The following is a 14,576-nucleotide window of genomic DNA, read 5'->3' on the forward strand; positions in this document are numbered from 1 at the left end:
CAGCACTTGCCGAATGTGGAAGACAGACAGCTGGTAGAAAGAGTTGTAAGAATCTCCCAGTTCAACACTCGGTATTGCTGTTTGAGCATATCATCCATCATCGTCTTAAGGGTCCAGTGTGTAGGATTTAGGAAAATGTATTGGCAGAAATGGCATATAACATAATAAGTATGTTTTCTTTAGTGTATAATCACCTGAAAATACGAATCATTGTGTTTTCGGCACCTTAGAACGAGCCGTTTATATCTACATAGGGAGGCTGCACCACCATGTTCTTACAGTGCTGTACGGCAGTGGTTCCCAACTGGTCCAGTCACGCGGTCCAGATTTCTCCTTCGTCATTAGTTCAAGGTCCACACTGTTTAACACATTCAGCTTCATGTCGTTGAGCTTGTTTGCAGTCTCTGTCAAGTAGCTGTCGGTTAGTCACTTCTACAGGAGAAAACAGCCTTCAAAATGTGCTCGAAATTTATGGCACTTTTACAAACTTGACACATTTGCTTGTCCCTTGCTGTCCACTGATTATGGACCCAGGACCCACTTTTGCACCACGACCAACCAGTTGGGAACCAGTGCTGTACAGTACAGCACTGGCTTTAGAAAGGGCCATTAATGTTATGGCATCAGCCTCCGTAGTTCGCAGCCCCTCTTCAACGAGAACTTCAGAAACGCATTCATTTTTTTTTTCTCAGTCATCCAGGTTTTGGTAATCTTAGGTGCTCTATCATAGGTAACTGGACTTGTCTCTGAAAGGTGTTTCACGTCTCATCCAAGAGGCTTCTTCAGTTCTTGTTTAGTTCGTCTTCTTCAGGTTTCTTCAGTTCTAAGGAAGGAGGCCTCTTGGATGAGAGTTGAAACGTCTTCAAGAAACTCAAGCAAGTCCAGCTGCCTACGATATAGCACTTAAGATCGTGAAACTGCTTTATTCAGTGTTTTTACCAGTTCAAATCACCAGGTGTGTTTGTTGTGGAGAGGACAAGACCTCTGTGGATAATTCCACTCATGGTAAAAATCTGCCGAACGTCTGGATCAGAAATAAGGTGAGCAAAAGCAGGCGCTGGGATAGTGGCGAGGTGCCAAACAGCGTAGGAGAAACATTGTTTTGTAACGTCAAACTGCTTTATTCAGTTTCTCTGCAGATAACTCAGCTCCCTGTAAAAACCTTCTCAACAATAAACACTGAAAGAATTCTAACCTGGAGCAGTTTCAGCTGGCTGTGTGCCAACAAGGAGGAAACACTGCCAGAAACACAGTGTGATAACAAAAGAAGAGAAAAAATGTGTGAAAATTGGTAATAAAATGGGAGAAATACAATAGAATTGGGACCCTTGGAAGAAACCGAGGGAGGGCAATGAAAAGCGAGTCACCTGGGAAAAACAAGAGGCTTGGCATGTAAATTATAGCTGCAATGATTAGTCCATTAGTCATCAGAGACTGTCAACAATTTCAATAATCAATTATTGTTTAAGTCATATTTTAAAAGCAGAAATACAAACTATTCCCTGGTTGCAGCTTCTCCAATGTGAGGATTTGCTGCCTTTCTCTGTTTTATACAACAGTAAACTGAACAATATCTTTGGAACTGTTCCTTCGACAACACAAGACATTTGAAGACGACACCTGGGACTCTGGGAAATAGAGATAAACAATTTTCACTATTTCCTGACATTTTACGGAATCACAATTAGATGGTCTCTTCAAATCGCTCAGCCCTGGGGAAAAGTGCAAGCAGGCAAAGCGAAAACAAAAAAAATTCACAGTGCCACTGTCAACTTGTGGACAGACATATTCTCAGTTCATATTCTTAGCATGTATCAAGCCCATTTTAACAGATTCACAGTGGTGTGTGCTTGTCTGTCTTTGTGCAATGCTGAGTCTCTAGGTTTTCTACGGACTTTTCCCTCTCATGCAGACTCGGAGCGTGGTGCATGTGAGCCGTCAGCTAGCCATCAGCCACAGTCTTTGTGTTTTCTTCTGATGAAACTCTCGACAGAAGAACTGAGGTGACGAAAGGTGACACAGCACGTTTCATCAGTCAGTCTTTGTCAGTGCTCAGTTCTTTGAGTTCGGACGCGTCAGGGTCTTTACAGGCTCAGTGGACACTGTCTGCTAATGCTCAGAAAAAGACGGAGCCAAATGGAAGGTAATGGAGATAAATGGACAGTAAAATAATCCATATTGTGGGATCTATTCTTTTAATGGCACCATCTTTCCTGGCTTTTCCTACTATATTCTTGTCCCCTCAAGATGCCTGAGGTAGCAGCAGATAAAAGCATCCACCAAATTGCACATGATCAGCGGCCCACCCATTCTACGAACAAGCACTCCTCCAATGTGGTGGAAACAGGAAGTAATGGAGGTACTACATGACAAAGGGTTGACAGTCAAATAGTCCTCCGCTTAATTGTCATCTTTTTGTCTCTCTTGATGTTAATGCTAAGGATGCAAACTTTAATTAACCAACAGAAATTCCATGTCTTCTAACTATAGCTCAAATGTAGAGCCTCAAGGAACTGTCTTGAACATTGGTGGATAGTTTCTTCCTAATCGTCTTTTTTTTCTCTGCATCAGTGAAATAACTTACGAATACTAACCAACATTCTAACTCTACCCAAGTGCTAATTAATAGCATCAAAATCCGTGCACAACTATTTCTCTCTTTTCTTTTGTCTCCGTCCTAAACCCTCACCAACTTAATCAGCTCTGCTGCTGTCAATGACAAATAGCAAGGAGACAAAGCTAATTCTGCTTTTGACATACTTGTCTCTTTCTGCAGTTTATCATTGTCTTCGTGCTGCATATGACAACTTGTATTCAAGGAGACTTTTATTCTTGAGGTCACAGGGAGTTTGGTTTCTTCCAAGTCTTCTTTGACAGTCCTTGTCCATGAAGCTGTTACTTACTGTCTGCAGCTCTCCATCTCTCTTTAACTCTCTCCACCTCTGTCTCACACCACACCTGTCTCCACACCGCCAGAACAACCTACTAGAGGGCCTCAAGGCAAAACATATACTTCTGCCTCCTGCTAGCTATAACTTCAAGACAGTCTTCTGAATTAAATTTTAAACTAGAGTTACCGCCTTGCGGCTGTATGCTTCTGTGAACTGCTCAAGTTGCAGTTTACATCTATGTCTGTCCAGACTCATATGTTGCCATGACAGCAGACAGTGCTTCAAATATGGATGTTGGTGCAAAGAAGCAACATATTCCAAAACATGGATGCTTCACACACATCTTCAACCCAGCAGCACAGAGGATGTATAGACCCTTTTAGGGCTGACGTCACAATGACGTAATTTTATTAGCTGGAGGCAAAACACGACTCGCCACCACAGGGCTGTAGGGGAGACTGGAGTCTTAAAATGTCATCTTATTGTGTTATTGGGAGCCAGAATAGAAGGAGTCATGGCTTGAAAATTTATCACATACCAGCCGCCACTGCCAGTCAACAAAAACAAAGACAACTATGGTTAAATGCGATAAGACGAAAGGACTGGACGGAGGCGATTATCAAAAATGCTCACATGTGCAACACACACTTCATATCAGGTTAGGAGAAAAGTATTTACTGTTGTAGGGATGAATAACGTTATGTGTATTAAGGGTTATCATGTCCCCCTACTCAGACACTGGGGAGGTATTAAGAGAAATATTCAGTTTCTCTGTAACACTAACTTTTTAGCGCATTAGCTAACGTTAGCTTCGATAGCAAAACAAACTGGAGGAAATTGTTCAAGTGTCGTCCTCCTTTGTAAGATTGGAATAGTGATCAACCACAAAGCCTACCATCCCACCTTCAGCAATCCTGTCAAATCATCCATCCACTGAGTGAGAGCATAAGGGTCGGCCAGTCTGGGACTGTTGGTCAGTGTTTACTTATTCAACACTTGTGGCCCTAGAGAGTGAGTGACCTGACATGGAGCATTTGTAAATTCGGTCTGACACTCTACACTAAAATGAGAGTCCTGTTGGTCGAAGAAAAGGAGTGTTATATTTCTATATGAATTAACGAACGGTTAAGTTAATCACACAATCACTCCGCTTGGCACTCTGCTGCTCTAAGAATGCGGTAGTTTGGATAACCAAATGGTACATTCTGACAGCGCTCCAAATTTATGAACGGTCCAGCTTGTGCCAGAGTGTGCTCCAGCACTCGGAATGAATATTTCCAAATGCGCCACTTGTATCAACTTCCTCCATTGTCTGAAGCAAGCCAACAGAACTTGCTAGCCAGCGCTAACTAATGTCTGTGGAGAACCATTTTGCCTCCAGCTAAGCCCCGCCCACCAAAAAAGGTCATACTGTTTACTAACATTAAAATGCTCTATACAATCAGCATAGTTATAAGGTGGACACCCAAGATTACGGTCACCAATTTGGTATTTGACCAAATGTTTCCCCTTCTCTTACAAAGTTATGGCATTGAATAAAAATCATAATAATAATTGAAGCGTTATGATTTCACAGTTGACCACTGGCCTCTTGGATTTAAAATATTACCACTTCACCATTTTATCCTGTTAGATATTTGTGTGAAATGTTGTCATTATTAGCGTATGAATTCTTAAATTAAGGCAAAAACATGTATTGTGAGGTCACAGTGACCTTTGACCAAATTCTCATTAGTTCATCTTTGAGTCCAAGTGGACGTTTGTGCCAAATTCAAGGAAATTCACTCGAGGCGTTCTTGTGCTATTGAATTCATGAGAATGGGAAGGACAACTCGTGAACATAATGCCTCCGACCACGGCTGTCACTGGCGCAGAGGCATAAATGGGCCACTTCTTAAAGCCTTCATAATTTCAGTTTATATTGTACTTGTGTATAAATAAAGAGAAACTCTAAATACTGAAGTTCAAGGAGCTCATCATAGATGAGGAGAGAAGGGTTTCCAGTGACAACTTAAGCTCTCAAACCAAAACATTCATGTTTTACAATCTACAGTCTTCACGTTCAAGCTACTATGTCAGCGTCATGCTGTTCATTGAAATGTGTCACAACATTTCAAGGTCATCCATCAAATTTCAAACACTTTCTAAATCCCTTATTTTACTCCATCTCCTTTTTGCTTAAATGCGTGTTTCAAGAACTTTCAAAGCACGCTGAAGCTTTGGGAGAGGAAAGCCGCGGAAAGACGATGGTGAGATAAAAAGACAAGCAGATGACAAGAATGAGAAGAAAATGGGGATAAGGAGGAAAATGAATGTTTGGGGACGGGGAAGGATGGGAGCTGAGCCAGAAAAAAAAGTGAAGAATGAGAGGAGAGATGATGATGGGGATGGAGGAGGGGTGGAGGAGGAGAAAACAAGGGATGAAACAAACCATCTGGAACATGAGACAAAGAAAAAAATAGAAACTTCCGTGCCTCCTCAACATCTTATTTAGCCATGGAAGACTGCTGCTGCTGCCAAGTGTGAGTGTGCATGGAGAGCGTGCCAATGTATACTGCAGATTGGGTTCTGTCGTATAAATGCTAAACATGATAGGAATTATAATGGCTGACGACGATAACGTCTGTTATTGAAAATGCCACACAGGGAAAAAAGTATATTTTTTGTCAGACATGTCATTTCAGTGTCAGACATCAAGTTCAATAGAGGAGAAAAAAAAGACATTTTAATCACCAACTGTAGCTGAATAAAAACATGACAGCTAATAAGACAGGATGTCATTATGAGGTCCTTACATCGCCTTATCACGTCTTTTCTTTTCTCTCCCTCTGTCCACCCTGAATGCAGTTATTTATGCAGTTGCATTGTAGAAACCACACACCATAATCACATCTTCATTAATATGATTGCGCATACGGCTGCTTTTGTCAGCACTATCGCTCCCATCTACATACAGCCACGGAGTGGGCCGTGATTTGAATACCCAGAGCTGAGAAAACACCACGGTCAGCACTATTGGTCCGGCATGTATAGCTGCATATTTGCCAACAGGAGTCGGGACTATATGAGAGATTTTTCCATGTGGATCGAATGGATGCACAAATTATTTCCTGTTTAAAATGGCCACAACCCTATCAAACCCCTGGAGGTTGGGGAATTTAATTTTTCCGAGGCAAGGTGGCAAATTCGTCTGTCAACAACTGTCTCATGCGTCGAGGTAGAGTTGAAAGTCCAGAGCACATTAATACACTTCTTAAAAACCTGTTCTCTTTCATTAAAATACACTTTATAACACCAACTCTTGTAACTCATTCTCTAATTAGCCTTCACCATGGGAATACTTGGAAATGGAAACTCAATTCCTGGCTTGAGAATAATAATATTCCATGGTGACTTTCAATATCTTATTCATGAATTCAATTGACCCTGATAATGAACTGAGAGTTCTTGGAAATGACACAACCTGCAACCTTGATAAAACAAATGAAGAGCCTGTACTTGGGTGTCACAGGTGTCTCTCATCAAACACAGAAAGTGGGCATACAACCTAAACTACTTGAACTGTGCTTACAAGTGGATAGTGGATACAGTTTTGGGGCGCGTCTGCATAGTTTTGATCATTGCTGAAGGGGTTACTGGGTTTAATGAATATTCTCAAAGACTGCAAAGATGTTTGAACTATGTAGCTTTGGTGCGCTTTCATGCCATAAGACAGTGATTCCCAACTGGTCCGGCCACGGCTTCCAGATTTCTCCTTAGTCATTAGTTCAAGGTCCACACAGTTTAATATATTCAGTGCCATACTTGCATTTGGCCATGTCGTCAAGCTAGTTTGCTGTCTTGCTCCACTGAGCATGAACGAGGGTAACACTGTTAAAAGATTTATTAACTGTGTCTTAAAACAAAGAGAACCAATCAAGAAATGACAGTATCAAGGTGTCACCACAATGGCTGTAAAGTAAAATGGTTAAACTCACCCCATTCTTGGGATAGGCCACCCATCCTAGGTCTCCAATCACAGAGCGGGAATCCAGCAGGTTCACTGTTAAAGATTAAAAACACAGACAGTCTTAAGTACAGACCAAAACAAAAAGGAAAATCAAATCCATAATGTACTGAGAAGCTGACCTCTTAAACCTGTAACCCAGCTTGAAATGATAGAAATGCACTTTTTTTTCTCATCAACAAATGAGACTCAGATAAAACCTTTCATAATCTAACAAGTATTCATCTAATGAAGGTCAAACTGTTCGAGGTGCATCACAAAGGCTGACTGATGTGAAGTCTGTAGTTTTGAGAACTGACACAATCTTATCCACAAACTAAGAATTAAAAAATATTACTTTTAACCTGTACAGATCTGCTCCACAGACCAAGTCTAAGACAGGTGCTGCATCATACAGTAATTTCTATTTCATTTCTCCCCCGCAGAGTAATGAGCACTTTCTACTTGTATAACATACTAAACTGGTTTTAAATGAAGCGTGTGAAATCTTAAAAGGATCTTAGTTCAAAGTAGTTTAAATGCCACTTCATGAGTCAGAGTTGACATAACACGGTATGGAGTGTTTTATTAAGAATGGCAGCTATTAGCTAAGTACACTCTTTTTTTTTTACAAACAACTGCTGCCCAAATCAACACTCCAGGCAAGTCTTAACACTTTGAAACCCGGAGCGACATCACTTTTCTTGTGCTGCTTTCAGACACCTTTGACAAGTATTTTTGATAGCTGAGCAAATGGTTTGAATTCTTTAAAAAAAAAAAGCAATCAGCAATTTGGAATAAAACATCCTGCAAATTGCAAGAAATAATAAAAAGGTGTAAGAAATTAGCAAAGAGAGAGAGAGAGAGAATATTTAGTAAATTATATAACAAAAAAAAAATGTCCAGGAAATTTTATGTATAATTATTATAATTAAATATATTTATAAGAATTAAAATGAATAAAAAATATACACACTGTATGTTTGGAATGATAATTTTATTATTTTTCATTATTATTTTTATTTTATTTTAGCCCTTCTTTCAGGTCATTTCCTGTTTTTTTTGTTTAACTTTTATTTATTTATTTTTTTGTGCTAATTTTCACTTCTTTTTTTTTTTTTTTTTTTTTTAACTTTTTCTAATATCATACTCATGTTTGGGTCATTTTTTATTACATTGCTGATTGCCTTCTTTCCATGTTTTTAAAGACATCAAACAAAATTAGCTCAGGTTTCAAAGAGTTAAAGGAATACTTCACCAATAAATAAACTATCTGAATGTCAATCACACACCCCACATTACCTCAAATTCCTGAGGAAAACTTAATTTGCACACCTCTACAGTGAACTCAGAATCCCAAAACATCCATGACAATTATAATCCAAGTCTTACTTATTCAATCGTGTGCTCAGTGCTTCCCAAAAACATGCATTTACTATTTAAAAACATGCATATGAGTAGCACCAAGTATGGCAAGTGTGTGCTTTTAAACTCTGCTTGTGCATTCCATTGAGCAGAGTTCAAAGAAGGAGGCATGCACGAAAAACAGTTTAACAATGCTCTAAGCTCAAACTGATCCCCACAATCCTCCTTTCCCAGCCTTTCAGATGAAAACTGTCAAGTGACCTGACCACTACACTCCTGGAAACATATTTCCAGAACTGGTGACAGTGGTAGTCTCAGGAGTTCTGTGTTATCTTCCCTAACAGTGCGTCCAAATGCTTCTTCTACAACAAAGTCACAAAGTTGTTGTCAAAAGTGCATCTCAGAGAGACAACTGTGAGCTCCCAGAGGAGTTTTTGGACAGTTTACCACACTTTAAAAGTCAAAGCAGCGAGCGTGTCCTCAGGCTGCAACCGTTTCTTTGGCGGCTCAGGACTAAAGCTTCACAGAATGAAGCCTCGAGTCCAAAGTGTGGTTCAGTTAGCGGATGATATTTCTTCAGCAGGTTACAAAGAGTGACAAATTCCTTGATAGCATTTTCACAGACGCTGCACACAGTAAATCGCATCAGTGGACATGTGGTGTATCTCATTTTAGGCCGTCTTGCAACAGCTTCAAAACTTGTCAGAGTTCGCCCTGACATGACGTGCACTGTCATAAATATGACTCAAGTTTTGTCAGGCCGGAGTTCAGCTTTCTTTATCTCAAGTGTGATAACGTTAAGCTTGATCTGAGTCTGACACAGTGTGTACTCAAACAATAAAAGAGAAAGTCCAAGTGAACGACACACTGTCAAGCTGCTTGTCTCCACGTAATGGTAGAAGATAAGGAGTGAGACATTTGAGCACATCACTAATAGAAGCAAAGTAGTATCTGTAGCATGCTAAGTAGTCTTAGAAATCTCCCTTTAGAATAAAATACATTTGCTGTTTAATTCCCTTGCTACATACTTCAAACTTCACTTCAATTTTACAAGGATACAAATTAGTTGGGAGCTTCAAGCAAGACATTTAAAACCAAACCAGGTGATGGAAAATGACCGCTTCTTAGGGTGCTTTCAGACCTAGAGTTGTCTGACTTTGGTCCAAATCAGGAACGCATTTTGATACAAAGTTGTGTAATTGCCTAGAGTTGGTTCGTGTTCTCACGGCAGCATTTACAAGCGGATCAGATCAAATGCCTTGCGTGAGAAAGCTGCTCTTGATTGGTCAGAATTTCCATGTGGGAAAAATCCAGGAAGTAAACCAAACGTTGAAGAAGAGTACACTTGCAAGATAAATGTGACACTTTCTAATGTCACAATGGAGGGACAACTACGCAGGTTGATTTTAGCGCTGCTCATCGTGGACTATATTGCTGTCATTGTTCATTTTAGTCAAACCATACAGTTTGAAAACGAGGCGCGGCTCCAACTAGAAAACGATGTTTTGATGCATTGGATGTGCTGAACGTGCATATTAAGGCACCACAGGAGGACGTCAGATCGAGGTCGGAACATGTTCTCACCACAAACGAACCGCACCAGAGTTCATTTGTAACCGGTCCAAGACCACTCTTCAAGAAGGTCTGGGTCTGGTTGTTTTGGTGCACACCCGAGTGCGATTCCTGTGTTCACACCTGCCCAAATGAAACACACTTAGGGGGCCAACAAACTTGAGTTCGATTGAACCGAACCAAACAGGGCACCCTTAGAAGATCGGACATTTCTCTGTATTATAAGCTGTTTAGGTTTGTCTACACCTACATCACCCATGGTGAACTCACTCGACTCATGTGATGTAGTCTTACTCTAATTAGCAACAGCATGCTGTCACTTCTGGGTTATTCTAATGGTATGCGAAGTTGAGGGACAGGGTTCAGGCACTCTCCCCTGATATAAAGGGTTTCTAACCACTGTCCGATCACAGCTGTCGACATAACATGGCCCACTAAGCTGACAAATCCTGGGATAAAATGCGATCACACTTACAAGAAAGGTGCCCAACAATCCAGAATATTCAAATGCATATTCAAAACATTTTTCATACAAACATAAGTCTGTCAAAGGACTGCGACACCTGACCAATGCCCCACCTATGGCAACGAGTGTGGATTTCACACCATTGACACCACTGACATTATGGGAATGGATGCATCAGTGCTTTTCCTACATGAACCGACAAAAAATGTGTTTTAAAATTGCGTGTGAGCACTCATTATAAAATACACAGGGCTGTACATTATTAGGTGTTTTCCTCTTTCTTCCCTTGTGTCTAATAAAGCACCAAGTTGGTAAAACCCAGTAAGAATCCTGCTGACTTTAAGATTGCTTCTTGCTGCCGTTTGAAGCTTCGACTGGAGAGTAACATTGATACAGAGCAAACACCAATACTGCAGAGAGATTCAATCAATCGTCCACAGGTTTAATCTCCTAAATACCATCCACGTCTTAAAGCAGCTGTCGAGTACAATATGTCCAGCGCTATGATAAGACATGCTATAAAACAGCCGATCCTCAGATCAACCCTAACCCTAGTGTCACGAGAAGAACAGACATTCGCAGTGAGAAGGTGGAGTAAGCAGAACAAAACATGAGGCGGAAGCTAGTTCACCAACTGAGACGCACTCGCTCGGCAACCCCTCCCAACACACACACACACACACACACACACACATGCACACTACACTAGTCTTACTGTCTCCACTGCTCTGCAGAGAATAATAAAAGATGTCCTTAGGAGGCGATTAGACAACTAATTAGGCCATAAAGAAGAGATAAGTGATGCTGAACTAGATCATAAGGGATACGTTACCTCTTTCACTCCGTCTCTCGCGCTCTCTGAGGATCAAACCACCTAACAAGTTACAGCTCAGCCGTGACGATCTGCACAACTTATTATTAAAACTCATCACCATTGAGTGAATGATTTAAAGTCTTGTAGGGACGTTGAAGATACTCAAAATATTTTAAATATCTTGAAGAGTAAGTGGATTTTTTCAGCCTGGGAAATATTGATAAAATCATTTTAAATGGTAATCTGAACCGAGAGCGACGGGGTTGCTATTTAACTCCAACGGCACACTTTTAGCACTCTCGTAAGTGGTGAGTTTAAGTGCCAACTTGACCCCAGTGATCCCTAATACAATCTTGTCTAAAACCACTTCTTACCTTCTATTTCTGAGACCAGTGGTTAAAGTATAAAACATGTAATTTCCTCAACACATTTGCCTCTTTGGTCCTTTTCTCCCTCTCTGTGCTTCCTCATGTTTGATTGTGGCATATACGTTTGCTCGGATCACACTGGGCTGACTCACCTGTACTCGCTCTCACACACTGACGCACAGGCAAGCAGGTGGACGTGTATTTCTGTCATTATCATCATTCGGTCAACACCACAGCTAACAAAAAGGCAAAGTGGTGGGTTTTAAACTCCTTGAGGTGTCAGCTCGCACACCGCTCATTACTCAGACATTATTAATAATCGAAAACAAAGACAATCTCTAAAAACAGATGTGAGGCATCTGGCTCTGCATCAGGACGTTCTCAAATGGATCCATTTAAATAAGAATGGATTAGCTTCAAGAAAGGAAATTAATCAAGGTGGCACGGCGTGTCCTTAGTATCATTCGTGAGTGGTGGAGCTCCACTTCAGGATAAATGTCCTGACTGCTAACTGTTGATATAATTAAGGATCAGGACTTGTTTCATCACTTGTTTAACTTCAATTCCGGCAACAAACATATGCAAATGAAACGTGAAAGACAGTCATATGAGGTAATTCTGCTGTGTAATGTGAGGACACATCAGCATGTAGCCTGATAGGATGTTACTCTCCCATTAGGACAAAAATTGAGATTGGGTAAGTGGCCAAAATCCCCAGTGATTCCTCCAAGATGTCTAAAAGGAGCTGAAAAAGTGGTTTAATCTTTCTTTTTCAATTACAATAAATTAGCCCAATGAGAGAATAGCGGCTATTTTAATTATGGGATTCACCCTTTTCTCCAATTATGCATGCAGTGTTTGATTATCCACTGCAATGCAAATATGGAGCAAATGAATGTAAAATTTGAGTCGAATGGCGGCCTCTGGCTCAAACTCCTTGAGGGGTGAGGTGTTTAACGGTTGAATTTTATGTGTTTTGTTGAGCAGAAGTTCAGTGAAATCTGACAAAGACAAAACAGAACCGATGTGTGATGCTGCACAACAGAACAAGACAGGTGTGATAACAAACGACTAATTTTACGACGATGTGAGAGCTCAGATGTGGATGTTTTTTCACAACTTCTTTCTCTTTTCATTCACTGCAGTCAAAACACAAACTTCTGATCCAGTCTCCCATTGATTCGCAATTCTCAGGGCCTACAGCTCGGCTTTAACAAGGCAGGAATGCAAGTATTTCAAACTACAGGCATCGCTGCTGCAGACAACAAACCTCATGAATGATTGCGTTGGATAGATTTAAAGTAAAATTCGCCTTTCAGGTGATTTTAAAGAACTTTTCACTTCTCTGTAGAACTTATATGCCACTTTGCACCAGCAAATAAAGTAACATTTATCCCATAGAGCTCAAATATAAACGCCCAAACCCCAGGCATGATAATCTAATTCAGCAGACACAGACACAAAGAGGTAACCTACACATTCTGGCTAAACTTTAACTATTCTATATGCCCTGCAAACCGCTCCAGGATCCCCGAGCATCCCATGGTCACACTTTGGGGAACCACTTTTGTGAATCTAAACTTTGCCCAAATAAATCTGCCATGTGAAGAATAAGCAGGTTGATGAATGTTTCTTTCTTTCCCGGATGATGCTGTCTAATAGCCCCCCAAACAATGGCATTCATCTCCAGCTATTAAAATGCTGCTGCTCAGGCTGCGGACAATAGCGTGGGAAACAATATTTGACACAGAGTTTCATACAGTGTTTCCCTTTGTATTTTTAATCCACATTGCACACATCCAAATTTGATATCTAGCAGGGGGAAATGCAGGTCCAGAATCATGAAAGTGTTCATATCAACAACAGGATAAGTGCGAGCTGTGAACTCACTGACATGCATGTTAACAGGATTCAGAGGTTGAACTGAGTCAGTCAGCATCTTTAAATACAGAATACCTAAAGACAAAAGCATCTCAAAGGGGAATAAAGAGAACCATCGCAATAAAAGCCCGCAAGTTCCCATTTTTATTATAGAAGGGGAAAACCCTGAGGTCAATTAAAGCTCACTGTGCCACAAAGCCAAGTCAATGAAATGTGACCTCATCTTGTGATTTGATTTGATTTTATCATAAACAATATAAAGTGCCCAACAGTGTGAGCACCTTACACCCCGCACATGATTGTGTTTAAGATGTGTACAGTGGTTTTCGCAGCGCACTGTGCGTCTGTCGGCGCCGCCAGCCGAGTCCTCCAAGGACTGGTTATCTGGAGAGACGCATGTCCTGATCAAAGGTCCTTTTTTATCTCAGCCTTTACCGTTTCAGAACATACAGTCTTTACACACGTGAGGGACACAGCTGTCATAAACATTATCTGTACATATTCATTTTATAGGCGACCTCAGGAGGCGTCGGAACCGTGTGGCGAGCCTGGAGGAGACCGACGGGTCTGAGGCACCAGAGGTACAACACGGACCTTTAACCGCTCACTTGTCAGCGCCAATTAAAGCCCAGTCATGCACCACACAGCAGTGTCATTAACCCCAGAAGTGTCTCCGTGCGCGTTTTACCTTCATTCGCGGGGATGCACCACGCTCCGAGCACTGCCAGACTCCAAACCCACGTCAATGCCACCAGCCGAATGCCACAACTCCACCAGCGGATCTGCATGGCGCGTCCAAAAAACACAACCGGGTAACAGGAGGAGGGGGGGTAGGGGAGATTTGTCCTAAACAGCAGCAGTTTCGGTCAGCATGAAGCGGGGTGCCGTAATGAAACCATCTGTATCGTTACGCGTCCGCTCAGAGAGAAGGGAGCTCATAATATGCGGCGGGTCGAGGAAGCAAGTGAAGAGATGTGTGCGCTCTGGGTTTGGGGAGGCGGGCAGCGCGCCGGGGGGGGGGGGGGGCGGGGTGAAGCGCAAGCCTCTCCAATCACAGACCCTCCACAGGTGAACCCCACTGATGCTCCACATGATAGTCGGATTACTCCGCGCTCGTTACCACTCCAAAATGTAACGTCATTACTTTATGAAGCTTCTCTCACACGTTGCATTTCTGACTATGAACAGAGTGGAGACCTTTTTTCTATGTGAGCAGGTCATTAAAAAACCTCGC

General features: G+C 41.5%; 1 protein-coding gene across 1 annotated transcript in view; it reads right to left on the reverse strand.

Annotated features, from left to right (window-relative positions):
• The window catches only part of LOC126395244 (ephrin type-A receptor 5), a 99,052-nt gene extending 84,820 nt beyond the window's left edge, over positions 1–14,232 (reverse strand). The window contains exons 1-2 of the mRNA XM_050052558.1: positions 14,031–14,232; positions 6,869–6,933 (exon numbers count right to left, since the gene is read on the reverse strand). Of these exons, the coding sequence (XP_049908515.1) occupies positions 6,869–6,933; positions 14,031–14,130 (165 nt within the window). The 5' untranslated portion in view covers positions 14,131–14,232. The remainder of the gene's footprint in view (positions 1–6,868; positions 6,934–14,030) is intronic.
• Positions 14,233–14,576: the final 344 nt, after the last annotated feature.

This window comes from Epinephelus moara, chromosome 9 (genome assembly GCF_006386435.1).
Source record: "Epinephelus moara isolate mb chromosome 9, YSFRI_EMoa_1.0, whole genome shotgun sequence".
Classification (NCBI taxonomy): Eukaryota; Metazoa; Chordata; class Actinopteri; order Perciformes; family Serranidae; genus Epinephelus; species Epinephelus moara.